At 60.2% G+C, this 26233-nt stretch overlaps 4 protein-coding genes and 1 non-coding gene across 12 annotated transcripts; 3 read left to right on the top strand and 2 right to left on the bottom strand.

Moving 5' to 3' along the window:
• Positions 1–596: 596 nt before the first annotated feature.
• On the top strand, positions 597–1717 carry RAB42 (RAB42, member RAS oncogene family). The gene is made up of 2 exons (XM_065698001.1): positions 597–875; positions 1285–1717. Exons 1-2 carry the CDS (start codon positions 661–663, stop codon positions 1715–1717), a joined length of 648 nt encoding a protein of 215 aa, XP_065554073.1. The 5' UTR covers positions 597–660.
• A 478-nt stretch (positions 1718–2195) lies between these two features.
• Positions 2196–8874, bottom strand: TAF12 (TATA-box binding protein associated factor 12). 4 transcript variants are annotated; one of them, XM_065698000.1, is made up of 6 exons: positions 8793–8874; positions 5348–5599; positions 4500–4577; positions 4111–4225; positions 3393–3481; positions 2196–2626 (listed from the first exon to the last, which is right to left on the bottom strand). In XM_065698000.1, the coding sequence occupies exons 2-6, from the start codon at positions 5513–5515 to the stop codon at positions 2591–2593; spliced, it is 486 nt and encodes a 161-aa protein (XP_065554072.1). In that variant the 5' UTR covers positions 5516–5599; positions 8793–8874; the 3' UTR covers positions 2196–2590. The 4 variants fall into 4 exon arrangements, with proteins under 4 accessions (XP_065554072.1, XP_065554069.1, XP_065554070.1 ...); XM_065697997.1 differs by lacking the exon at positions 8793–8874 and adding an exon at positions 7857–8603; XM_065697998.1 differs by lacking the exon at positions 8793–8874 and adding an exon at positions 7885–7930.
• On the top strand, positions 8241–8369 carry LOC136023521 (U11 spliceosomal RNA). The gene has a single exon (XR_010616623.1). It is a non-coding gene; the product is annotated as a U11 spliceosomal RNA (small nuclear RNA).
• Positions 8595–16121, bottom strand: LOC136023499 (discoidin, CUB and LCCL domain-containing protein 1-like). The gene is made up of 15 exons (XM_065697991.1): positions 15847–16121; positions 13381–13602; positions 12448–12585; positions 12184–12235; positions 11957–12029; positions 11722–11855; positions 11589–11626; positions 11301–11495; positions 10767–10888; positions 10513–10681; positions 10345–10425; positions 10103–10193; positions 9965–10002; positions 9771–9884; positions 8595–8958 (listed from the first exon to the last, which is right to left on the bottom strand). Exons 1-15 carry the CDS (start codon positions 16013–16015, stop codon positions 8627–8629), a joined length of 1968 nt encoding a protein of 655 aa, XP_065554063.1. The 5' UTR covers positions 16016–16121; the 3' UTR covers positions 8595–8626.
• GMEB1 (glucocorticoid modulatory element binding protein 1) lies at positions 15294–25894 on the top strand. 5 transcript variants are annotated; one of them, XM_065697993.1, is made up of 11 exons: positions 15294–16379; positions 17395–17544; positions 18412–18494; positions 19350–19474; positions 20043–20146; positions 20547–20701; positions 21336–21464; positions 21788–21925; positions 22728–22850; positions 23958–24628; positions 24898–25894. In XM_065697993.1, the coding sequence occupies exons 2-11, from the start codon at positions 17417–17419 to the stop codon at positions 24982–24984; spliced, it is 1743 nt and encodes a 580-aa protein (XP_065554065.1). In that variant the 5' UTR covers positions 15294–16379; positions 17395–17416; the 3' UTR covers positions 24985–25894. The 5 variants fall into 5 exon arrangements, with proteins under 5 accessions (XP_065554065.1, XP_065554066.1, XP_065554064.1 ...); XM_065697994.1 differs by lacking the exon at positions 15294–16379 and adding an exon at positions 16685–16769; XM_065697992.1 differs by lacking the exon at positions 15294–16379 and having other exon boundaries at positions 16686–17544.
• The last annotated feature ends 339 nt before the right edge of the window (positions 25895–26233 follow it).

Genomic DNA, 26233 nt, shown 5'->3' with positions numbered 1-26233 from the left:
ACTATTCTCTGATCCTATGATTTTCCACACTAAACAAAGGCTGCTCCGAGCGCTGGGACACACCAAGACTCAACCCATAGCATTGAGTAACATGGTTTGTGTTGGAAAGGACCTCAAAGCTCATCCAGTCCTAACCCCTGCCACGGGCAGGGCCCCCTTCCACTGGAGCAGCTTGCTCCAAGCCCCTGTGTCCAACCTGGCCTTGAGCACTGCCAGGGATGGGGCAGCCACAGCTTCTCCATTCAACCCATCCCAGTGTCCCAGCACCCTCGTAGGGAAGAATTCCTTCCTAAGATCCCATCTCCCCTTGGGCAAGTTCAAGCCATTCCCCTTGGCCTGTCCCTACAGGCCCTTGTCCCAAGCCCCTCTCCAGGTTCCCTGCAGCCCCTTTAGGCACTGGAGCTGCTCTGAGGTTCCCCTTCAGGAGCCTTCGCTTCTCCAGGCTGAGCAATGGGGGATGCTCTGCTTTAGGGGGGGAGGGTGTCACCCCCCTGCGTCTGTCTCTTGACGGGATAAACAGGACCAGGCCCCCCCGAGAGAATCCATGCAGATGGAGCCAGCACAAAAGGGGCTCCAATGGCGGGCCGGGAACGCCTTCTGGGTGGAGGAGCCAGCTCCTGCCTGCCCGTACACGCTCCGGGCGCGGGGCCGGAGGAGCCGATGGAGCCGCGGTGGCAGCTCCAGTTCCGGGTGATCATGCTGGGGGACTCCACGGTGGGCAAGTCCTCGCTGCTGCGGCGCTACACGGAGGGGGTGTTCCTGGACGCCATCAACCAGACGGTGGGGGTGGATTTCTACGTCCAGTTCGTGGAGCTGGAGCCGGGGCTGAGGGTGAAGCTGCAGTTCTGGGACACGGCCGGGCAGGAGAGGTTCAGGTGAGTCCTGCTCTGGCCACGGGGCCCCTGCATTAGAGAGCTGTGAGCCCAAGCCCAATGGGCGTCCCTTTGCTGGGGATGGAACCACAACACCCGGGCAGGCTGCAGGGGCTCAGATGAGTCAAAGGCAAAGGTGTCCCTAGGGAATGGAGCCCTTGATCCAGCTCTAAAGGGGGTTCAGGACCCCTCAAGCACCCCTTTGCCCCATGAGGGGATGGGCAAGCTCAAGAGACACAGATGTAAGGGCTGGGGGAGCACCAGGACCGTGGCCACAGGGGATGGGAGAGCACCTGGACTGTGGCTGGAGGGGATGGGAGAGCACCAGGACCGTGGCTGGAGTTGATGAGGGAGCTCAGGGGCTGTGCTGCAGGCAGGTGCGATGCTCCCCCCGTTTCTCCCATTGCCCCAGGTCCGTGACCCGCTCCTATTACCGCAACTCGGCCGGGGGGATGCTGCTGTTTGACCTCACCAACCCCGCGTCCTTCCAGAGCGTGCGGCGCTGGCACCGGGAGGTGACGGACACGGTGCCCCCGTCCCGCATCGTCTTCCTGCTGGTGGGACACAAGAGCGACCTGGCTGCGCAGCGCCGCGTGAGCAGGAGGGAGGCGGAGAGGCTGGCAGCCGCGCTGGGGGTGCAGTACATCGAGACCTCGGCCAAGGACGCCACCAACGTGGTCCAGGCCTTCCAGATGCTGACGGTCACCATCTACCAGGCGCTGCGGACAGGGCAGTTGGCAGCCGGCGAGGCCTGGGATGGGGTCAAGAGCAGCGTCCCGCTGCCGGCGCCGCTCCAGGCTGCGGTGATGGAGAAGGAGAAGAGGTGGAAGAGCTGCTCGTGCTAGAGGTGGGCACTGGGACCCGGCCGCTGTGGGGCACAGAGCGCATTAAACACCCCTGTTCAGTGCTTCTGCCTGTGCGTGCGTGAGGAAGGGCAGGGGTGGGTGTCACCCGGGTCCCTCTTCTGTTCTGAGGCTGGGCCCAGCCCCCGGGGGTGTCACCACCCCCACCACGGCCAAGGGCTCATCTGAACCCCTCTTCCTGCCCAATGCCCCGTGCCCAGAGGGCCATCCATGTCCAGCAGCCCCTCCTGCACACCCCACGCTGGGACCCCGGCTCCACTGCTCGTCCTCAGGCACCACATCCCATGATCCAAACACTCTGGGCTGCAGGCAGGAGGCGATGGCGCCTGCCCCGCTCTGTCCACACAGCAGAGACCAGCCCAAACCCCTTCCCTTCTCGCCAACAACACCAAAAGGGATCTTGCACCAGAGCCAAACCCCGGTGATGGAGCTCTCTGCACACCCCAGCAGAGCACCAGGCTGTAGATTAATAACTTCTTTATTCCTGTAAAACAAAGGCAAGTCCTTATAGAAACACTTACATTACAAAGTACCGGGGCAGGAGGAAGGGCACGAAAACCTCTACAGATGCTTCTAATACTGTCCCACACACGCTCAAACGCTCTGTCCCCTGGATAATCACAGAGGAGAAACCCACGTTCAAGTCACAAAGAGTCTTTGTTTCCGAGACCCACGGCGGGAGGAAGGGGCTGGAACCTCCTTGGGAACTCCAGGTATTGCTGCACCACGAAGGGGAAATCGATGCTTCTGTGTCGAGCATGAAACCCCCGACCCCTGCGTGGTGCTGGGGGGGCTCCGGCGAAGGCAGATCCCAGACACGCGCACGCGGCTCCTCCCTCCCGGCTCAGCCCTGGGTTATTTCTTGGTGGTTTTGCGGATCAGCGCCATTCTCTGCAAGAAAGGAAGAGAAATCCCTTGGGAAGGCGAGTGCCTGGGAGCAGGTTCCTGCAGAGCGGCCTGGAATGGGGGTGTCTGGGGTTCCCTGGGGACAGGCGCTGCCCGACTCGCTCCACACAGGTCTGGCAGGTCTGCTGGAATCTTAATGGGGTCCCAAGTGGGAGCCAGAGGCAAAGGCAGTGTCTGTGCTCCTCAGCATGGGAAACAGAGGGATGTGGAGTGCAGGGATCAGAGCCCAGCTCGGGGGCTCCTGCCCCTGCCAGAACCTCAGGAGGGGAGGTGCAAAATTGCCTGTAGGAAACCTGGAGAGGGGCTTTGGACATGGGATGTCGAGACAAGACAAGGGGAATGTCTTAAATGTGCCAGAGGGGAGATGGAGATGGGACCTTAGGAAGGAATTCTTCCCTGTGAAGGGGGTGGGACACTGGGATGGGTTGAATGCTCCATCCCTGGCAGTGTTCAAGGCCAGGTTGGATACAGGGGCTTGGAGCAAGCTGCTCCAGTGGAAGGTGTTCACTAGACATCATCACTGGATGAGCTTTATGGTCCCTTCCACCCACACCACTCTGCGATGCTGTGATTCTATGGGAATCATCCAGCTCCTTCCCCAGCTCTGACCATGCACTTAGAAGCCAATGCACTGAGAGCAAAACCAAGTGATTTCAAGTTCAAAGCAGGTGGAAGAGGCTACAAATTCGCCTTGTGCTATGAGTCCAGTACCATCCCTCCCCATGTCACACGTGTGCCATGGGCTCCTCACCTGTTTGTGAGCTTCTGTAGTGCAGGCTTTCTTGTAGGGCCTGATCTCTTCAGAACCAAAGCCTGGGATCCACATGTTCCACTGGCGCTCTAGAAGAGACAGCACAGCTCAGCTCTGCCCCGACTGCAAGAGCAGCCTCATCATTGCTACCCCCCTGACAGCACAGCAGTGCTGGAGACGTGCTGGGGATCCACACACCAGCGAGGAAAGGGAGCCCCAGCATGAGAGGGATGTGGAGCTGTTGGAGCGAGCCCAGAGGAGGCCATGGGGATGCTGCGAGGGCTGGAGCAGCTCTGCTCTGGAGCCAGGCTGAGAGAGCTGGGCTGGGGCAGCCTGGAGAAGAGAAGGCTCCTGAAGGGGAGACCTGAGAGCAGCTCCAGTGCCTAAAGGGGCTGCAGGGAACCTGGAGAGGGGCTTGGGACAAGGGCCTGTAGGGACAGGCCAAGGGGAATGGCTTGAACCTGCCCGAGGGGAGATTGAGATGAGCTCTTAGGCAGAAGCTCTTCCCTGTGAAGGTGCTGAGGCGCTGGCACAGGGTGCCCAGAGAAGCTGTGGCTGCCCCATCCCTGGCAGTGCTCAAGGCCAGGTTGGACACAGGGGCTTGGAGCAAGCTGCTCCAGTGGAAGGGGTCCCTGCCCGGGGCTCTGGATGAGCTTTAAGGTCCCTTCCAACACAAAGCAGTCTGTGATTCTCTGCAATCAAACCCCCACTCACTCACCAAGATGCAGCTGGACATCCTTCACTTCCAGAGTGTTGGACTTGCGGTGCCGTGCGAGCTGACAGGCCGCTGTCACCACGCTCTCAATGAAGTCATCAGCGATCTGCAGCAGCATCTGGGGCAGGACAAGGACAAGAACCGGTTTTCTCAGTGCTGAGCAGCTGAAGTTGTGCACCGAGTATGAAAATGAGCCCTCAGAAGTTCCCATTTCAAAGGGGTTTGCTGGAATTCCTGTTAGAAACCCCTTCTTGGCACTGCAATGCCAGTGGATGGTTGCAGGCTGCAGCGAACGTGAGAACACGCAAGTGTCCAAGGAACCAACCCTCCCTGCTCTGCACAAAGCACTGGATCTGCTCTTCCTGCAGCCCCTGGCACAGGTCGGTACCTACTTCCTCCACATCCTCATCCAGCTGCTCATTGGGATCCACCTCACGCACCAGGTCCTGCAACTTCTTCTTGGTTAAAACCTGAGAGTGTGGGAGAAGAGGAGGCATTTACTGCCCTGCTTCAGCCAAAGCCTCCTCCCCAGCTGCCTCCCAGGCCCAAGTCACACAAGGATCAGTTCAGGAATGGCAGAGATAAGAACTAGGAGGTGTTAAAGAGCCATTTTCAAGCACCAGCAGCTGCTCCGAAAAAAGGATGCAGCAGGCCAGGAGAAATAAGTCTTCTGCACTCAACCGGTGCTACAGTGCTGAAGCAAGAGGGGACAAAGGCAGAACTGGAAGCCTTGAGAGGCAGACAGCAAGGGCAAGCACCTATCAGTGACTAAATCTGTGCCCAGGGCATAAGGGAAGTGTTTCCATGGCTCTGGCTCTTATCAGCTTTAGTGCTTCAATGGGAAACAGAGGGATCTATGAGTGTGGGGTCACTCAGGGGCAGAAGGGAGCAGCCCCAACAGGGCAGGGAGGAGAAATCCTGCTGCTGCTGAGCATCAGCAGGAAACTGGGGTTTACAGGATCTGGATGCAAGTTATCCCCATGGATCTGTCAGCTGAACCAAGACACATGTAGGGAATTCCTGCCCTTCCTGGCGCCATCACACCCTGTTTGTGTAAAGGGATGAGCACAATCCCCAGGGAGGGCACATCCTGGGCCTGATGGGCAGCAGCACCGACACACATCAGGGACTCCCCATCGAGCACACACACAGGTCAGCACCGATGCCACCCTATAAGGCAGAGGCCCCTTTAGGCACTGGGGGCTGCTCCCTGTTGTCCTGCAGTCAGGAATGCAGTCACCTGGTTGCTCTCAGGGCTGAGGCGGCCTCCCCCGCTGGGTGTTCCAGGCATCTTTGCCACGGCAGTGCTGTTGGCCATGGAGCTCTGAGGGGGGGTGCTGGCTGGTTCTGGTTTGATGGAAGAGAAGCTGGAGAGGTTGATCAAGGTTGAGGGACCAAACTGGTTCATAATCTGCTGGGCTTTAGCTTTTAGGTCATGCGGTTTCTCTCGGCCCTGCTGCTTCTTGGGATGGTGGGCACGCAAACCGGTCAGCTGGGAAAGGAAAGGAAGGGCATGGTCAGCAGAGAGAGAAGGGGGTGAACGGGGCCATCACGTCTTTGTCTGGACTAACAAGTGTCCTGGCAGGACCTGGAGGTCTGCAGGAGATTGGATCTCTGTGGACAAAGCAGGAAGGGAGAAGCAACACTGAGAAGAAGAGAAACCTCCCCTGGTCCAATGCAATGGTTTAGGATGAGAAGCACGTTTCTCACACTGAATCCCACACGTGGCCACCCACACCCTCTGCTCAGCACCCTGCTTCATTCCACAGCATCATGGAATGGGTTGGGTTGGAAGGGACCTCAAAGCTCCTCCAGCTCCAAGCCCTGCCACGGGCAGGGACCCCTTCCACTGGAGCAGCTTGCTCCAAGCCCCTGTGTCTTGAGCACTTCCAGGGAGCACAAATACCCCCTGGACCACAAGGAGCTTTGAGGGAGAGACCACACAAAGAAGACAGAACCAAAGGCAGCAATGGAGGAACGGCAGGGACAGCATTGGAGCCTCCATCTCCATGCTCCATGGGCCTAAGACAGGGCTCAAGCTCCCCTGGGTGCCTGCTGCAGTGTGGAGGTCTCACTTCTGGCCCCATCAACACTTTGAGCCCTCCTAAAATCGCTTCATCAGCTCGGGTTGGAAAAGTCAAGGATGAAGAGAGCATCCGGTACCCGTGCCCCAGGGATGCTCCCATTGTCAGGACAAGCTCTGTTAGTCTGGATTAACTCGCACCAAAACCCAAGGCAGAGACCAGGCAGGAGGACTTGGAAGCTTCATTCCAAGGCACACTCACGCACAGACGGACACGGAGCCCTTGGAGCAGGATTTATGCCCAAGACACGCTCTGCAGCTGAGTTTCTACCTCAATTTTAGCTGAATTAACATGGGGAAAGCAGGATTCTCACACCTGAACCCCCTCGGCTGGTGTTTCAGGACGAGGAGCTCAGCATAAGCTCAGGAATGAGCTCAGGGGAGGTTTGGCTTTGGGTCAGGCTGATCACGCCACAAATCCACAAAGCAGGAACCCTCGCCCACCACACAGGGGGGAAATCCTCAGCCAGGAAGCACTCTGTGAGCGTGAAATTGTTGCTTTCCTTTTATCCCCCCCCGCAGGTTGTGAAGATCCCCAAAGATGAAACAAGGGGGATGCGCAGCTTCCCAGGCCGAATCCCACGTGGCAACGCCGGGCTTTCCTTCCGTCTGCGTCTACATCAGCAACCGCTGTGGGGCCAGCAAATGGAAAGGCCACTGCCCAAAGCCTTCACCCTGTTCTTGCCTCCTCTTCCACACAACCCTCATTCCTACAGGAACACCCATTCAGAGAGGATACAGGCAAGAGAACACACGCTGACAGCACCAGAGGGTTTATCTATAACAGGACAGGACCTGATCCCAAGCAGACGCATCTCCAAGGACCCTAAAGCAGGAGGAGAAACCCGCCCCAACGTAATTCTTGTGTCAATGCAATGCAGCGGAGCAGGAGCAGGGATGGGGCTGGTGCCTGCACTCAGCACTCTCAGCCTCCTGCTGTAGCTCACTGAGGTCCTACAGCTCCCGTTCACCTCTATGGCAGAGCCAAGCCAAGCCCCAGCACTTGCTCCTATGAAGACACGAGGGTTTCCAGCAGCTCCAAGGGGGTTTACAAAGGGCTGGATGAGTCCCCCCTGCCTCGCAGCACCGACACTCGGCATCCGGAGCTCACCCCCCGTGACAGGACCGGACCGAGCCTCCCGCCGGCCACCGGGGAGCCGGAGGCAGAGCCAAGGTCACCGGTAACCGGTATCACGGCCGAGTCGCGCTCACTGGTGCCAACCCCCACAACCACCGACCGGCACACGGGCACCGGCCGCACCGGGGCCCGGCCCCGAGCTCCCCGTGGATGTGAGGCTGTAAGAGCCGGTGCGAAGAACGCGGAGCTCCCCCGCCCCACAGCCCCGCACCGCCCCACAGCCCCGCACCGCCTGTCCCGCTCCATAGCCCCGCTTCGCCCCATAGCCCCGCACCGGCTGTCCCGCTCCATAGCCCCGCTTCGCCCCATAGCCCCGCACCGGCTGTCCCGCTCCATAGCCCCGCACCGCCCCATAGCCCCGCACCGCCCCATAGCCCCGCACCGCTCCAGCCCCACACCGCCCCATAGCCCCGCACCGGCTGTCCCGCTCCATAGCCCCGCACCGCCCCATAGCCCCGCTCCGCCCCATAGCCCCGCACCGGCTGTCCTGCCCCATAGCCCGGCCCCGCTCCGCCCCACGGCCCCTACCTCCCCATAGCCCCGCGGCCGGACCGACCCTCGGCTCGCTCCGCCGCGCACCCCGAACCCTTCCGGGGAGACCGGAAGCGCTCTAGGACGCAGCCAATCAGAAAACAGCGCCGCACCCGCCACAGAGCGGTCCTTGCCTCCCCGGCTCAGCGAGGAGGTGTCCCAACATGCACCGCGGGATTTGCATATAGCAAATGAAGGGCGAAAAACAGCGGTTTTGGTGGGGGAAAAAAACAGTAAAAACGCAAAAGCCGCAGGAAACGCGGGGGGAAAGAGGGGAGCGGGTGGGGGCGGGGAGCTGGGCTGTCCCCAGGGGGATTTCCTCGCCGTGAGCTCGGCGGCAGTGCAGCGCTTTCCCCCGCCGGCGGCGGGCAGCGGCGCGGTAAAAAGGGCTTCTGCCGTGCGTGGCACGGGGGGGCCCCGCGGCCGCCCCCGCGGAATCGACATCAAGAGATTTCGGGAGCACAATTTTTGCGGTGGGGGCCGCCGGTAACCGCCCGTTCCGGCGCCCCGGAGAAGTCAACGGCAGAGACGGGGGGGTTAATGCGGACCCCGGGGTGCGGGTCCGGGGGTACCGGCAGCGGGGGGGCCGCAGCGCTGAGTGCGGTGGCGCCGGTGGGAGGGGCTCTCCGCGTAGGGGCGGCGCCGCCCCCGGTCCCCGGTACCGGTGGCACCAGGAGCCTGCGCGTGCTGGCAGCGGCACCGGCGGCCGCGCTCCGGGCGCAGACACAGCTCGGGTGCTTGACCGCGGGCGTTGTTCGGAGCCGCCCTCACAAGGCTTCGTGGTACACGTGCGACAGCGCCGCCTCCGGCCCGGGGCTCTCACCCCACGCCGCCCCACCGGGTGCTCCCCGCGGCAGCGCGGCCGGCCGAGGGGCTGGGGTGTGGTAGCGGGGGACCCCCGCAGCGCCGGGCTCGGTGAAGGGGGTGGCGTACTCGGGCTCGGGCGGCAGCGGCTCGGCGTACTCGTGGTGCCCCCCCGGGGTGTCGTAGTGGCTCAGGACCAGCGGCAGGGCGTAGCCTTCATCCAGGGGCGGCTTGAAGGTGGAGGGAGCGGGCTGGCTGCCGGGGCTCAGCTGCACCAGGTCTGGCTCTGCGTAGTCTGCAATGGGGGAGCCGGGCTCTGAGCACGGGACCGGCCCCACAGCACTGGAGGGGTCACAGAGCCATGGACTTGTTCATTCTGGAAGGGAGCTTAAAGCTCATCCAGTTCCAATGGGCAGGGACCCCTTCCACTGGAGCAGCTTGCTCCAAGCCCCTGTGTCCAACCTGGCCTTGAGCACTGCCAGGGATGGGGCAGCCACAGTTTCTCCATTCAACCCATTTCAGTGTCCCAGCACCCTCTTTTGCCTAAGAGCCCATCTCAGTCTCCCCTCGGGCAGGTTCAAGCCATTCCCCTTGGCCTGTCCCTACAGGCCCTTGTCCCAAGCCCCTCTCCAGGTTCCCTGCAGCCCCTTTAGGCACTGGAGCTGCTCTCAGGTCTCCCCTTCAGGAGCCTTCTCTTCTCCAGGCTGCCCCAGCCCAGCTCTCTCAGCCTGGCTCCAGAGCAGAGCTGCTCCAGCCCTCGCAGCATCCCCATGGTCTCTTCTGCACTCACTCCAGCACCTCCATGCCCCTCTTGTGCTGCTGCCGCAGAGCTGGATCAGGGCTGCAGGGGGGTCTCCCCACAGCGCAGCAGAGGGGTCATTGTGCTGCTGTTCCAGATGTGTGGTGGGTGGAACAAACCTGCACATCTGCCCCCCCCTCAAGGGTTGGGAGAAACTGGTGTGACCCATGCCAAACCCCACTGAGGGCAGAACACCCCCCCCCCCCCAGTGGAGGTGGGCACATCAAAGCAGTCCTAGGGGGCAATGGGCACCCCAGGGTGCAGTAGGGGTGACACAGCCCCCCTTCACACCCTGATGTCCCCATTACCTGGTGACATCAGGTCCCCTGGCGCAGGTGCTGTGGGGAAGGAGGCCAGCGTGGAGCCGGGGGGCGGCAGGGTCTGCAGGGAGCACACCGGGCTTGGATCCAGCTTGGGGTGCCCTGAGCAGAGAGCAAACCCCCCTGTTGTCACACGCAGCAGGACCCCTGGCCCCACGGAGGGGTTGGGGACACTTCTTTACCTTTCATGATCCCACAGCTCAGCTCCGCCGCTGGTTTTCTGCCAAGGGGGAGAGCAAGATGGGGGTGAGGGGGCCCCAGCACCGCCCCCCTCGGTACCCAGCTTGCTGCTGTGTTTTGGGGGTCAGGATGGGACCCACCTCTTCCTGCGGCACAGGAAAGCCAGCACCAGGAGGCTGGAGCAGAGCAGCACAAAGCCGCCAATGAGCAGCAGCAGCAGCAGCGTGGAGCCTGGGGAGGACGGGCAGCATCAGCCCCTGGGTGCCCCGTCCCACCCCTCTGCACCCGTGGGTGCCAGACACCCATGCAGAGCCACCAGAGAAGGGCAATCAATGTGTTCTCGCAGCCCCACAAGACAACACCACAACCCCATGGCACCCACCTGCCTTCTCTGGGTCCAGGGCGACACCAGGGATGGGCGCGTGGCTGGTGGGGACAGGGATCTCCCTGGGGACACCGGGTGCTGTGGGGCAGAGCAGGGACCTCCATCGGGCACAGTGGAGGTGCCAGGGGGACATGTGGGATGGGGTCACCCCCCCGAGGGGCTCACCATAGGGCCGGGGAGCTCGGCCCCGCGCCGACTGACATCCCAACAGGGCCACCTTCATGGCCACGCGCTGGTGCCAGCTCTGGGGTGTGACACGGACGTAGCGCCCAACGATGGGGGGAATGAAGGCGTTGGAGACCTCCCCATGGCTGTCGGTGTTGCCTTCAAACACCTGCCAGAGAGGGTGAGGAGGTGCCCACATGTCCATAGGCAGGGGGGCTGCACCCTCTTAGTGTCCCCCCCCATCCTATGCCCACCTTGTCCTCCTGCCCATTGATGCCCCTATAGGGTCTCCAGTTCTTCCCATCGCGGCTGGAGGACACGCGGTAGGACTTCACATAGTAGTCGTGCTGCTCCGAGGAGCCCTTGGTTATGATGCCTGAGGGAGGTCCCGCTGTCAAGGGCTCGGGGGGCTGTCCCAATGTGCCCCATTGCATGGGGCAGAGCTTTCCCAGCTGGAATCACCCCCATCTCTGGCATACCCACATCCCTGCTGGGAGGGGATGAGGAGCAGGGGGACCTTCCAGCCTTGGGAGGCATCCAAGTGCTGTCCCCAGCAGCCGATAACCTCCGGCCCCGGCTGCCAGCGCCACATTCCTGCCTCCTCCAGCCTCCGGCTGGGACAATGGCCCCATTTTCCAGGCACAAAGCCCCCGCTTCGGGCCGGCTCCGGCCGAACAAAAGGCGTTTGCTGGCACCAGATGCAGGAGCAGAACATGAACAGAGCCGGCTGCGGATGTGGGGGGGGACAGGGACACCCCCGTTCGCACAGTTGTGTCCCCAGCACTCACCAGTGATGTTCCTGCGGGTGCCCAGGTCCAGCTCCAGCCAAGCAGCATCAGAGCCGGGTTCTGCTGCCCAGGAGTGCCCGGTGGTGCTGAGCGCTGCCCGCTGGGCCCCCCAGGCTCGGTCCTGGCCTAGCGCATCCACCTCGTGCCACCAGGACGAGGCGTTGAAGGCAGCCACCTCCAGCACATCAGCACAGGCTGGCAATGGGACAGGGCAGGGTGGGAGCAGGGCTGGCACCGGGGCTGGGTGCCAAAACCATGGCTCCATTTGAAGGGAAATGTGGCAAATACCTTTATGGAACAGGAGCCGCTTCTCGGAGAGGGATCCCCTGTGGGGAGGAGGATCCCTGTGAGCAAACCCGGGAGGGGGCCTGTGCAATGGTGTGGGGGGCACAGTGGGAGGGCCCCGCACCCCATCCCTCACCTTTTGGAGTGGAGCCCATTGGCAAAGGCCGACTCATAGAGCGTGATGCCCTTCTCCCGTGCCAGCGTGACCTGCCCGCCCTGCTCGTCCGCGATCACCCCGGCGTGCACGGCCGCCTTGCACAACACCGATGTCTGCACCGGGGAGCAAGGGGGTGAGACCGGCAGCCTGTGGGGCACCCCATGGCTGAACACAGCCCCAGTGACCAGCAGCACCCCCATGGCTCTGCACTTACGTCCCGGTAGCCCTGGCTGGGGTTGCCCCAGATGTCCCCATCGATGTCCTTGCAGCCGGCGGGGCAGTACACACTGAAACACATGGGGATGGGGGGGGACAGGGCTCACCCCCATCCCAATCCTCTCTGCTCACCCGTCCTCCAGCTGCACACCAAGAGCCCCATGAGAGTGGATGGGGATGAAACCGGAGCTGATGGAGACCAGCAAAGCACTTCCTGCCACTCACCTGATGTGCTCCTGGGTGTAGTGGGTGCCCCGAACCAGGCAGGAGACCAGGTCTGCAAGGCAGGGACAGCCCAGGGTGAGGGGCCCCCCTGCCAGCGCCTCATCTGCTTCCCACCGAACCCTGCTCCATGGCTGGAGGGGTGGGGAGGGTCCCTGCAGCCATCAGCACCGCCCCCCCCATCTCCCATGTTGTGTCCCCAGCCAAGGGATAAGGTGATGAGACCCCCACACCCAGGGGGTGTCCCTGGGGGACGCTCCCCCCTACCTGGGTGCTGCGTTGTGGCATAGGACAGGAGGAGGCCCCGTCCCGAGCGGTGGCTGGTGCTGTTGAACAGGACGGTCACAGTACTGGAGTTGGTCACCAGAAGCGGGGTGGCCGGGGCAGCGTTCCTGCAGTAGGGCCCTGGGGACAGGCAGAGGACTGGGGTCTCAGATCGCGGAGCTCCAGCTGTGTCCCCACCTTCCTTTTCACAGGTGCCACCAAAGCTGCCTCCTAAATCCTCCTCCCATTGAATCCACATTAATTTGCAGCCTCCATCTCCCTGATTAAACTTCGGCTTAGCCGGTTCCTTAGGGACATCTCTGCTCCCGGCAGGCCCCAATCTCTGCACTGCCATCACCCCCCACCCAGGGGGTGTCTCTGCTCTGCATCATGTCCATTACAGGGGGCTTGGGGCACCCAAACCCATCGCTGCCCTGGGGACAAGGAGCTGTGTCCCTGTGTCCCCATGGACATGGTGCTGCGCCTCAGTTTCCCCACCCAGACCCACACCCTCACCCTGCTTGGCTCATATTGAGCCCAGGGGACATGGGACACTGCAGGGATGCAACAGCATTTCCCCATCACATCCCCTGCCCCTCACCAAGCCTCAGGGCTGCTCCTCAACCCCATCAGTGACACAAATCCCTCCCGGACCATTAAATCCCTCTGGGAAGCATTTGCTTGAGCAGTGACTGGGCAGATGGAATGGATTAATTGGTGCCTGCATCTGGTCCCAGTTGGGTGCCCCCCCCCTCAACCCCAGCTTGGCAACAGCCCCTTCCTTGGGTATCCCCCTTCTTGGATACCCCCTTCCATAGATCCCCCCCTTCCCCATGATGAAAGCAGATGAAAAGCCGGATTTTCCTGCTGTTATCCCTATCCAGCACTTTGCTAACAAGTGAAACCCCCCCTCACCCCCCTCAGTTCCCCCCTTACCATAGGAGATACCGGCCTGGGGGTCAGTGAGCAGCAGGGAGCTGCTGGTGCAGCGCTCCGAAGGCTCCAGGTCCACATCCCCAAAGGTGAGAAGGAGGAAGGTGCCGGGGGGGCTCCGGAGCCGCCAGCGGCACGTTGTGTGGTTGGGGTACGTGCCCGGGTAGTTCCTGGAGCTGAGGGTGCCACTCTGGGGGGTCAGCAGCGTGTGGCCACAGCCATCTCCTATGGAGAGACCAAGGAAGGGGTGAGCGGGGCTCCCTGCCTCAGTTTCCCTCTTGGAATCACCCTCATGGGCACCTGCACCCCCTTCCTCATCCAAAGCATCTCTTGTTTGACAGGGATCCACGGGTGACGCTGCCTCAGTTTCCCCCCGAAGCCACGCGGTGCAGACCCAGCTCCTCTGCATCCCCCAGGCCAGGAGGACCCCGATTTGGGGGATACTACAAGGGGCAGGACAAGCGGAATGGCTTTAACCTGCCCGAGGGGAGACTGAGATGGGATCTTAGGGAGGAATTCCTCCCTGGGAAAGTGCTGAGACACTGGAATGGGTTGAATGGAGAAGCTGTGGCTGCCCCATCCCTGGCAGTGCTCAAGGCCAGGTTGGACACAGGGGCTTGGAGCAAGCTGCTCCAGTGGAAGGGGTCCCTGCCCATTGGAACTGGATGAGCTTTAAGGTCCCTTCACCCCAAACCAGGCTGCGATTGTGGGATAGAGAGGAAACACGCCCCCCCCCCCCCCCCCCCCCCATGGAGCAGCCCCTAGGAACCCCCGGCTCCAGCCTTATCCTTGAGGATGACCTTGGGCAGCTGCATCCCCATCGCCTCCTCCCCAGACATCCACCACAAAAGGGGCTTTTCTCCAGGATCACCACCCCCAGACATGGAATATCCTGGGAAGTTGAGTTCAAAGTGCCCGGAACTGGGATTTCCGGGCAGGACTGGGATGCGGGAAGAGGGGAAGCAAGGCTGGGAGATGTGGGGTTCATCCCACAATCGCCAAAGAGCCGCTGCTCCTGCCAAGCAGCAGCATCCCAGCAAGAAAAGGGCTTTGCCCCTGCCTTGGCTCCCGTTGCCGTCGCCCGGAGACGGGACAAAGCCGGGGAAAATCCCGCAGGGATAACAAAAAGGGGGGGCCGGAGGTGGCCGGTGCCAGCGCCTCCACAGAGCCCGTGCGGGAAGGGCCAGCCGGGGCGGGTTATCCTGTGGACAAGCCCTGCACAGGGGTGTGGGATGAGGTGAAATTCCCACCCCCAGCGGGGCAGAGGTGGGATGGATCGGATTTGAGGGGGGGAGGAGCAATAGCATGGGGGGACCCCAGGGTGGCCGGGACAGCAGCTCCCAGATGGGAGAAGACAAGGAACTGGGGGTATTTTGGGGCAGTTTCCAGCAAGGAATGTCAGATCCATTGGGATCCGCATGGAAAACCCGCTCTGGGCAGGACAGCTTGGTCTGTGCACTCGAGCTGGGGTCTTGGATGGACCCCCCAACCCCGGCTGCAGCCCCTGTGCTGGTGGGGACCCATGCCAGGACAGGAAAGCAGCCCGTGCATGGCTGGCACATGCCAGGCGGGAATGGCAGAAATAAGCAGGGAGCTGCGAGCGCACCCGGGAATTTGGCTCCAAAGATGTTACCAAGGGGCTGGGAATGACAAAAGCCACAGGAACATCCCCCCACCCCGCCAAGATAAAACCAACTGCCAAAAAGAAAGGGATAAGCGGCTTTAACCCGCGGGACGAGGGCGCGCAGGGGCTGGGATCAGCCCTTGCCAGGGATTTGTTTGTCTTCCCACAGGATGCAGGAAAGACACAACAGGGCGATGCTCCGGGAAGCACGCTCCAGCCCCCGGGAGAGCTCCCCCCTTGTCCACCACCGCCGTTGGGATGCACTGGGAACCCGCTCCCGTAACACACGTACGGGACACAGCGGGCTCCTGCCCCGTGCTTCGGTTTCCCCTCGGTTTCGCCCGGTTCCGGATGAGTCGGGGACGTGTTTTCGGGATAAGGTTTGGGGATGAGGAAATCCCTTGGTTTGAGTGGCCCTCCGGAGCATTCCCGGTGCGAGCATCCCCGGGACGGAGCCCGCTGTCCGCCTCTCCCCTGTAACCCGGGAGAGCCCAGCCTCTGGGATCCCGCTCCTCCAGGGTGTATGGAGCCAACGCCGGGACCCCCGGGATCACGGTGGGACAGGAGGACCGGGGCAGGAACCGCGGCACCGGGTGTCAGGGAGTGATGGAGCGGGGAGCTCGTCCCGTCCGGGACCGGAGGAGGTGGACGGTGGGGACCCCGTCCTGGTGTGGTCCGAAGCCGGTGCGGTCGCAGTGAGAAGCCCGTCCCGTATCGGTACCGGGGAGGGCGGACCGCGGGGTCCCGGTGTGGGCTCGGTACAGGGGAGCCCATCGCGCACCCATCCCGGTCCCGACCCTGCCCATTCCTGCGGGTGAAGGGGAGCCGCTGGGGGCGGGACTCACCGTGCTGCCCGCCGGCCGTGCGCAGCCCCAGCGGCCCGAGCAGGAGGCAGCGGCGGAGCAGCGCCATGGCCAGCGCCATCCTCCTCCTCCCGCTCCGCCGCCACCGGGATCCCGGAGCCCCGCCCCGCTGCTCCCATTGGTTGCCGCTGCCAGGCCCTGCCTCTCCCATTGGCTACCACCGCCCTGCCCCGCCACGCCATTCGTCCGCCGCTCTCTCAATCAACTGCCTCACGGCGGGCGCTCCGCCGGGGGTCCCGGTAACACCGGCGGGGGTGCGATGAGTGCCCGGTACCTGCGTGCGCTGCTCTGTTGACCCGACCCCTCCCCCCTCTCTGCGGCCCTCATTCGTGTCCCGGGTGCGGTCCCGCCGTCCGCCATTAGAGGGCAGTGCGGCGCCTTCCCCCCCACTTTACGGCAGGCGGCGGCCGGAAGTGCTGGCGGCTGAGGCCGCGGCGGCTCCTGCGCATGCGCGCTGCTGCCGGGCCCGCTTCCCTCCTCCTCTCCCCCCCCCCGGACGCGGCCGCTCGGTGACGGTAAGGGGGCCGCCGCGCTACGGGAGCCGGGAGGGGTCAAGCGGCGGCGGGGCGGAGCGGGGAGGGAGGGAGGGACGGGGGGAGGGAGGGGAGGGGGCGCCCCAGCGCGCGCCGCTGTACGTGCCGCCGCCGCCGCCGTGCGGGGGGGTGAGGGGGGGGTGGGGGGGGTGACGGGGAGGCCACGCCCCCTCCCCCCCGGGCGGCCCCGCCCCGCCCCGCCGCGCGCCGCCCGGGGGGGGGTGGGGAACGGACCCCGGTGTGGGGAGGGGAGGGGGAAGGAAGTGTGGTACCGGGGGGGAGGGCCCGGTACCGGTTGTGCTGAGGCGCGGGTGGCACCAAGTGAGGCACCGAGCGCTATGGGGGAGGGGTCCAGAGCCGAGATCAGCCCCGGTGAGCGCGGATCCCACCGGGAATAGCGGGTCCGCTGTGGGGGCAGAGCGGCAGCTCCGGGCTGGTCCCGGTAGCGAGGGATCGGAGCATCCCAAGGGCGGCTGGATCCAAGGCAATAGCGGCTCCCCTGTGGGGCAGTGAGGGATCGCAGCATCCCAAGGGCGGCTGGATCCAAGGATCCCACCTTGGAGGCAGAGCATCAGCACTGGGCTGATCCCGGTAGTGAGGGATTGGAGCATCCCAAGGATGGTTGGATCCAAGGGTTCCACTCTGGGGGCAGAGCATCTGCCCTGGGCTGATCCCAGGAGTGAGGGATCGGAGCATCTCAAGGGCGGTTGGATCCAAGGCAATAGCGGCTCCCCTGTGGGGCAGTGAGGGATCGGAGCATCCCCTGAGCGGTTGGATCCCACCTTGGGAAGCATGTGGTGCTCTCTCCAGCCCCACTGTGCGGGTGGGATGGGGATAGGGGCTCTGCCTCTTTCTGTTGGACATCCCCATGGTGATGGGGAGGAGGAATCCCAGCACACCAAGTGCTGGATCTGCAATGCCCGGTGCTCTCCATGGATTCATGGACCATATCCCTCTCCCCACACACACACAGCCTCTGCTCTGCCCCCCTTTGCAGCACCGCAGCCTTCATGTGAGAGATGGCGAATGCCGAAGTGAGCGTCCCTGTGGGTGATGTGGTGGTTGTACCAAGTGACGGCAACGAAGGGGAGAACCCGGAGGATACCAAAACCCAGGTGATCCTGCAGCTCCAGCCAGTGCAGCAAGGGTGAGTCGGCTCTTCTGGGAGGTACGGGGTGGGATCAGGGGGATCCCAGTGGAAGTCTGTGCTGGGGGGAGCCACCGGTGCTGCGGTTTCCAAGTCTGTGTTGGTTTGGTGCAGGGAGAAAGACCCCAAGGGCTTTGGTGTGTGTTGCTGCCATGGGGCCTCTGAGCACTGCAGTTGTCCTGTGGGGATAATGTGGAAGCACTTGTGCAAGCAAGGAAGCGGAGAGGTGCTGGTGGTGCTGCCCTGGCCACGCATCCTCCTGCTCTCCCTCTTCCCTTTCCAGCCCAGGATGGGGTTTTGCCACACTGCAGCTGCTGGATGTATATCCAGACCCATATATGCATCCATGGCAGCATTCCCAACGATAATCCTCTCAAATACAACAGAACTGGGATGTTGGAGGGAATTCGGGGGTAGCTGGGCTGCTGCTGCTGCAGGGAAGCAGCTGCCACCAGGCTCATAACAGTCGTGATCTACGTTTGGTGCTCCAGTTGGATAATAGCCACATGTAGGCATGGCAGCGACTCTTCCCTGCATGACCACCGGTGCTGCAGTGTCACACAGGGCTGGGAGGGGAAATCCTGGACATTCTGCTCTGCTTCCTCCTGCCCATGTCCAGAATGGAAGGAGGAGGCACCAGGAAGCACCACTGCAGAGCTGCTTCATGACACTCGCAGTGGGGAGGGTGGGATACCAGGGCTAGGAATGCCTCTGCCTGTCCCAGGCCTTGGGATTCTCATTGTGGAAGTGGATCAAACAGAATCCACCTCCCTGGAGCACAGGCAAGGAAGAAATGGTGGGAATGTGTAGCCCTGTGCTGTGAAGCTGAATCCATCGTTTGTTCCTGGATCCCTGCTTTCCCAACAGGATTTACCAGGAGAGCTCCGAGGCCAGCGCTGCCGTGGTGGCTGTCGAAACCCACACCATCCACAAGCTAGAAGAAGGGATCGGTGAGTTCCTGCTTGGCATGGGCAGAATCCCCTCCTCTGCAGGGCTGGTGGCTCCAGTTCGTCGGGCTTCCTTCTGGCTCTGCCCCTGCAGATGCTGTTTCCCAGGCATGGATGTGGGTGCAGGGTCTGGGCATAGCCTGGAATAAGAGTCTGCTGTTACTGCATGGTCTCAAAGTCCTGGAAGTGAGCTCCTGGCTCTCCTGCAATGAATGGTAAGGGCTCCCAGGGGGTCCAGGGGAGCCGAGATTTCACTCTGGCTGCTGGCAGGCAGGAATGCTGGTGAGGAGGATGGTGGTTGTGACTGTGCTGAAGGCAGCATCACCCTCTGCTTGCTGGCTCTGTGCTGAAGGAACAGCCTAGCACTTGGGGTTGGATGTTTGGAAGAGCCGAGCTCGCTGGCTCCAAGTGCTCCCTGCTATCCTGGGGAGTGAGTGGGAAAAGGCTCCTGGTATTAGGTGCTGTCACTAGATCTTGACTACTCTTCTGTGTGGGGTGTGAGTCTTTCAGCGTGTGACGAGAATGTATTAGCAGGAAATAGCTGTTCCTGCCACTAAAGAGAGACCAGAGAAGTCTGAGCTTCCCATTTGAAACCATTTTGTTTCCACAAGGACTGTTCTCCCTGACACATCTCCCCTTGTCCTGATAGATGAGCTTACTTTGGAGTGGTGCTAGACGAAAAAACACATGCCAGTTGCTGTTAGTGATTGGAGAAGACCAAGAGAGGACTGATCCTGTCCAGGGATCTGCCCTTCTTTTGGTTCCCTGAGTGCACCCTGTGAGCTTTCAGCTCTCACCTCATGGGACTGGATCCTCTTGGGTGGATGCTTTCATTTTCCCCCCTTCCTCCTCCCTTAGACCCCAGCAGCATCGAGGCGAACGAGGAGATTGAGATCGCCTACCCCATCACGTGTGGGGAGAGCAAAGCCATCCTGCTCTGGAAGAAGTTTGTCTGCCCAGGGATTAATGTCAAGTGTGTGAAGGTGAGGGAGCTTTGCAGTGGGTTCCTTTGCTGCTCTCAAGCTCTGGAGGCTTGAGCTCTGAAGGACTTCCTTATGAGCCCTGCCTTGGAACTGAGTGGCTTTGCAGCGTGCGGGGTTCTGAGTGCTGGTAGAACAGCCAAGGCTGAATCTCCAGTGGGAGCTGCTGAGGCTCAACAGGAGGTCTCTTAGTTCCTGGAGCAGGACAGGACAGCCGAGGGAATGCCTGTGCCAGGCAGATGTTGCTGGGCTGTTTGATGGAACAGGAGTGTCCCTTAGTGATCTCCAGTGTCCATATTCCCAGAAGGAGATGATTTGGTTCATGCTTCCTAGGAAAGCCTTCAGGGCTGTTCTGAGATAGAGCTGTGTGGTTCCAGTGCCAATGGTTCCAGATCCAATCTGGAGTTAGAAGCATTGCAGTGGCAAGGGGGTGGGAGCTGGGAGGGATGTGAGAAGCAGCTCCTCTTCCTGGGTGGAAGTTGGGGGTTAGGTGGCTTGTGGCTGGCTGTGCTGGGTGCTCCATTCCACACTTCCAAAGTGATGTTACCCTCTTTGCTTGTCTCCTTGGCAGTTCAATGACCAACTGATCAGCCCAAAGCACTTTGTCCACCTGGCTGGGAAGTCCACCCTGAAGGACTGGAAGAGAGCCATCCGCCTCGGAGGCATCATGCTGAGGTATTTAATTCGCTGAGCACTGTGTCCAGCTCCACTTCCATCGCTGCGGGTCCTGAGCAGCACTTGTCTGCATCAGGAGCTCTCCTGGAGCCTCACATTACCCGGCTGGAGCCTGCAGAGAGCCTTGATCTGTGGTTCAAGGCCACCATTCCTCCCCCTGCCCCCTGCCACAGAAGCACCCTTACCTGGGGGACCTGTGAGGGGTGAAACAGGGCTGGAACCCTGTCTGTGAAGCTGCGGGTGGCTTGTATTTGCCATTTGAAAGCCCTGCACTACTTTGTGTGCAGAGAGTCTCCCATTCTCCATCCTTCTTATGGCCTCTGTAGCATTCCTACGTGGAATACTCCCTTTAGTCTGAGATTTGAGCTGAGCTTAGTTCTCTTCCCCCCTCCCTGCACAGGAAGATGATGGACTCGGGGCAAATTGACTTCTACCAGCACGACAAAGTGTGCACCAACACTTGCAGAAGCACCAAGTTCGATCTCCTCATCAGCAGTGCCAGAGCACCAGTGCCGGGGCAGCAGAGCGTGGTGCAGACCCCTACATCAGCTGATGGTAGGAGACCAGTCAGTGCCATGGCAGTGTCCCTGGCACTCTTCTTCCTCTCTAGACTCATCAAATCAGGGTCAACCCCCCCACCATTCCCACCATCCCTGGCAGTGCTCAAGGCCAGGTTGTACACAGGGGCTTGGAGCAAGCTGCTCTAGTGGAAGGTGTCCCTGCCTGTGGCAGGGGGTTGGAAGTGGATGAGCTTTAAGGTCTCTTCCAACACAAACCAGTCCAGGATTCTATGATTCCAACTGCAAATTCCCAGTGAATCCTGTGCTTCTGAGCAGAAAGTGATCTCTTTGCTAAGGTTAAGGGGGAAGAACTACTCCCGACTGTACCACATCATTCAGCTGGGCAAGGTACAGCTCTGTAAGGCCCTGGGTGAGTGAGATGACAAAGTCATCCATAGGCTGAGGAGAGCCTCTTGGAAAGCACCATGGTGAAATGCTAAAGTGCTGCACATTGACTTAGTCCCAGATTTGACCTAGAAACAGGATAGAGTCAGCTCTGTTTCCCTTCTATAAAGGATCTCAGCCCCTGACCCTGTCATCTGAGGGGCTGAGGGGGGTAGACAATAAAGCAGGGCCCAGGGCTGGCCCCGCAGGGGCTGCAGATGGAGCTGATACCTCCTCTCTGGCAGGGAGCATCACCCAGATCGCGCTGTCAGAGGAGAGCATGGAGGAGGGCATCGAGTGGAACTCAGCTCTGACGGCTGCTGTCACCATGGCCACTGAGGAAGGCATGAAAAAGGACACGGACGAGATCTCGGGTGAGCTCAGGCTGCTTCTCGGCTGTTTCCTTCCCCTCTTCTGGCCTGGAAGAAGCTGAAATCTTGACAATAAGGAGAGTTGAGGCAATGCCTGAGCTGTCTCCCAACTCCTTGGCTTGTCCCAGTGTTTCCCAACTGGATCTCCTCACTGCTGCAGGCAGGCTGGGCCTCATTCTGGAGGGGGGTTGGCAAGACATATCCACCCCAATGCCCAAATTAGAGCTTGTCTTGCAAACTTACTCTTGCCTGAATGGTTTAAGTGGGGGAAACCACCAAGTGCTTGTTCATGTTTGACTTCTTTTTCCCTCCTCTCCTTGTGCCAGAGGACACGCTGATGTTCTGGAAAGGAATAGCTGATGTGGGGCTGATGGAAGAGGTTGTGTGCAACATCCAGAAGGAGATAGAAGAAGTCCTAAGGGGCGTCCAGCAGAGGCTGGGTCAGTCTCCTTTCCAGATGACAGGTAGGTGGTGAGCTACAGCCTCTGCCTCTGCCCTGGGGAAGGATGCTTTAAAGGGCAGCTGCAGGCATAAGATGGAGTGAGAGGGGTCCATCCCTTGCACCAGAGTTGTCCCAACACTTCTCTGTGCACTTCTCAGTGCAGGCTGCAACAGGTCCTGCCCCCTCACTTGTGTCAAGAGAACCTGGTTTTGGGGCTGAACCAGAGGAAGTTAGTGATCTGGGTTAAAAATAACTCCTCTTTTTAGGGTTATTTTGAACTTAGCTCAGTTCCCTAATCCCGTTCAACCCCTATGAGCTCAGGCTTTGGGCGCCTCTTGCTGGGAGAACGTCCACAAAGCCCCAACCTTCATTTTAGGCAGGGTTATTTTATGTCCTTCCTAAGTTAGCTTTGGGCTGGCACATCTTTGTGTTGGGGGAGCTTTTTGGAGCTGGGAGTGATTGAAGTCAGTGCATTCGAATAGAAAGTCCACAGAGCTCTCAGTGAAGCTGGTGTGTCAGTGCCGCTGTCAGTGCATGGGGGGATGGTTTGGAGGTGGAGAGCTCGTGTATCTCTGGGATTGCAACTGGTGCTTTCATTTGCAGCAGTTTTGAGCTGCTTGAGTGACACATCTCTGGGTCTTTAACATGGGAATGGGGTTATTGAGGCCTGGGATGTCAGGGGGATGAGGGAGCTGGGTCTGCCTTTGCCGCTCAGCTCTTGTGGAAGAGCAGAGAGAGTTGTATGTGAAGCAGCAGCAGGGTCTTGGTGCGATGCAAGCATTTCTTGTGGGACTCAACACTCATCCCATGCATTTCCCTGGCAGATGCTGCAGTCCTGAACAACGTTGCCCACACGTTTGGCCTGATGGACACGGTCAAAAAGGTTCTGGACAACAGGAAAAACCAGACAGAGCAAGGAGAGGAGCAGTTTCTTTACACTCTGGCAGGTACAGTCAGTGCCTGGGAAAGGCTTCTCCCCCTGCTGCTGCTCTGGGGAGCTGATTTCCTTCCATATAACCTCCAAATGAACCATAGTTGGGTTCTTTTCAACACATGCTGCCCTGCAACAAACCCATCCTGATCCCTTTCCATCCTAGGGCTCGAGTGGAATTTCCCCTCTCCCGTACCTCACAGTGAGCAGTTGCTTGGGGGATTTGACAGCCCAAAGTCTGTGGTGCCAGGCAGGGCGCTGAGAGCGCCAGTCAGATCCCACCAGCATCAGGCAATGGGTGCTGAAGCTCTGAGCTGCTCTGGGTGCTGAGGGGCCTGCTCACCTTGGCCTGGAGCTATCGTGTGCCCTGCACAGCTTCCCCTGAGCTGAAGCTAATGACCTGACCTGGATTCCCCAGAGCTGCTCACCGTGTCCTGTAGGACCTGTTCTTATCTGGGATGTCCCAGTCCCCTACTGCCCTGGATAACTGAGATGACCGGGTTGCTCCCGACTCCCCGTGTTCACACAGGGGTTGAGGGAGATGGTTTCTGATGCACACAGTCCTGTTCCTTGTCCCCAGTGCCTGGATCCTGGGAAGGGCATCCAGCCAAGCTTGGGAAGCAGTTCCTGCTGCTTCCTACCCACTCTCCCTTGTAGATGGTTCTAGCTTGGCGGAGCAGAAATACCCAGGAGGAGGAGACAACCGGCACAGGGCATTGTGGGTTCAAACTCTAACAGGGGAAGTTCGGGTTAGATACAAGGAAGAAGTTCTTTACTGTGGGGGTGGTGAGGCAGTGGAATGGGTTGGCCAAGGAAGTTGTGAGTGCTCCATCCCTGGCAGTGTTCAAGGCCAGGTTGGACAGAGCCTTGGTTGACCTGGTTTAGTGTGAGGTGTCCCTGCCCGTGGCAGGAGGGTTGGAACTGGATGATCTTAAGGTCCTTTCCAACCCAAACTATTCTATGATTCTATGACTTTTTGTTCCCTATCAGCTGCAAAAGCAGCTCAGGAGAATCTGCTCACCTTTTCCTTCAGTGCAGTTTGATTTGAGTGAAGCATTGAGATGAGTAGGAGCCCTCTGGTCACAAACATGGGGTGTGATGCTTGGTTGTGTTCTCTCTGCAGACCTGGAGCGGCAGCTGGAAGAGCAGAAGAAACTGGCCAAGGACCAGAAGGCGAAGTCCCAAACCATCCAGAACGTGGTGCTGATGCCCGTCAGCGCTCCCAAGCCCCCCAAGAGACCCCGCTTGCAGCGCCCGGCCTCCGCCACTGTCCTCAGCCCTTCCACCCCTATCCAGCAGCCTCAGTTCACCGTCATCTCGCCCATCGCCATCGCTCCCGTCGGACAGCAGTTCTCTGTCGGGAACATCCCGGTGGCCACCATCAGCCAAGGCTCCAGCCCGGTGACTGTTCACACCTTGCCTTCCGGCTCCCAGCTCTTCCGCTATGCCACTGTGGTGTCCTCCTCCAAGACCAGCTCCTCCGACACCGTCACCCTCCACCCGTCCTCCAGCCTGGCACTGCTCAGCTCGGCGGCCATGCAGGACAGCGGGGCCCTGGCCAACGTGGCCACTGTGGTCAACCCCGTGGAGCTGGTGGCCATGGAGTCCGGGCTCACCTCCACCATCCAAGCCGTGGAGGGTACCTCGGATGATGGGCAGACCATCATAGAGATTGACCCGGCACCTGATCCTGAAGCTGATGCGGAGGAGGCAGAGGGGAAAGCGGTGATCCTGGAGACGGAGCTGAGGACTGAGGAGAAAGTGGTGGGAGATGGGGAGGAGCATCAGCACCAGGTCCATAACGTGGAGATTGTGGTCTTGGAGGACTAAAAGTGGGGAAAAACAAGCTTCAGTTTGGGGAAAGAGTTGGGGAATTTGGTTTCATTTGAAGCTTTTTTTGGTGAAGCATCTTTTCCAGCCACCCCATTTGTTTCCATGGCTGTTTCATTGTCCTGTATAGAATAGAGATAGCTCTAATTTGGGGGGGGTTAAACACACAAAAAGCTGGAGGAACACAGGAGACCTGGCTCTGTGGAGCACTGAACAACACCCCCTGTTTGCAGGGTCCTGGAGAGACTGGATCCCTGCTCACCAGCCCAGCCGGGAGGAACTGGACACTGGGCCCGGAGGGTCACCAAGCCTTGGTGTGACTGTGGAAGGGGACACAGCTTTGGGGTGGACCAGGTACCTCATTTGGAGTTTTCCCCCCGGGAAGGGGATTCTCTTGGACTCATCACTCTCACCTCAACTGGGATTTTTTTATTGTTGTTATTATTATTATTATATTATTATTAATGTTATTATCCGTGCTCTGGGGGGGTGGCAGTGGCTTTGGTGTCACTGTCCTCACCCTCCCCTCCACACAGGTTGGGTTTATAGCTCCATTGGTTTGGATTTGTTTGCTCTTTCCCATCATTAGTCCATGATCCTTGTCCACATTTCCCAGCTGCAAAGCCCCAGGACCTTCTGTCTGGCTCCATGGATCCCAATCCCACAGCACTTTTCCCCTTATCCCTTTCCCTCGGTGCCACTCACTACCATCCCTTCAGCCTTTTGTATCAAGGCTCAGTCGATCAACTCAAGCTTAAACCCCTCCAATTCCCCTTTTCTCTTCGCTGCTCTGTGCCATAGGGACATTATGGGATGTACAAAGCATGTTGTGCTGTCGCTATCCCGGGAACGCTAGGCTCCGGATCGGGACAGCTCCCATTTGCACTGTGTGCTGGGGCTGCTCCGTGCTTGTCGCTACTTGTTGGGTGGGTTTCATTTGGGCTTTTTCCTTTCTTTTCCTTCCTAGAATCCCTGTGCAGGATTAGAACCAGCACAGGGCTGGAATAATGGGGTTTTCCCTCTGCTTTAGGTGGATTTTGCCCCGTGGCTGGGGTCCCTTTGGGTTCTGCCGTGGTGGGAAGAGGGGAAAGAGGTTTGGGAAGGCTGAAGGAGGGGAGCTGCTTGCCTGGAACTATTAAGGAACACACCATAGGTGGGGGAGGGGGGAGGACGGAAGGAAGATGTGTTTGCCTATTTTTTTGGATTAAAAAAAAAAACTGGAAAACTGGACCTAGGTTTGAGTGGTTTGTGCAGGGGTAGGTGAAAGGGGGGCTCGGCTCCAGCCCCTCAGAGCAGGATGGGGACCCTGTGCCTGCAGCTTTGGGGTGATGCTGCCCATGGAGGGACATCTGCAGGAGCTGATCTCATGGATTTAGGATCAGGGATCCACCACCACCATATCCAACTGCCTTCACCCCATTCTTCTCCTTTGATTAGGGGGGGACAAGATCCTTCTGGGGCCCCCCTTCGCCATTCCATGTGTACAGCAGGCTCTTCCCTGCTCTCTACTCTTGGCTTTGCTTCTTTCCATCTTCCCTTTGGGTATGCCGTGGTCCCCAGGTCCCCTGA

The sequence above is a fragment of the Lathamus discolor genome, chromosome 18, assembly GCF_037157495.1.
Source record: "Lathamus discolor isolate bLatDis1 chromosome 18, bLatDis1.hap1, whole genome shotgun sequence".
NCBI classification, from domain to species: Eukaryota; Metazoa; Chordata; class Aves; order Psittaciformes; family Psittacidae; genus Lathamus; species Lathamus discolor.
The sequence above is the reverse complement of the archived record's forward strand: the minus strand, read 5'-3'. Positions and strand labels throughout refer to the sequence as shown.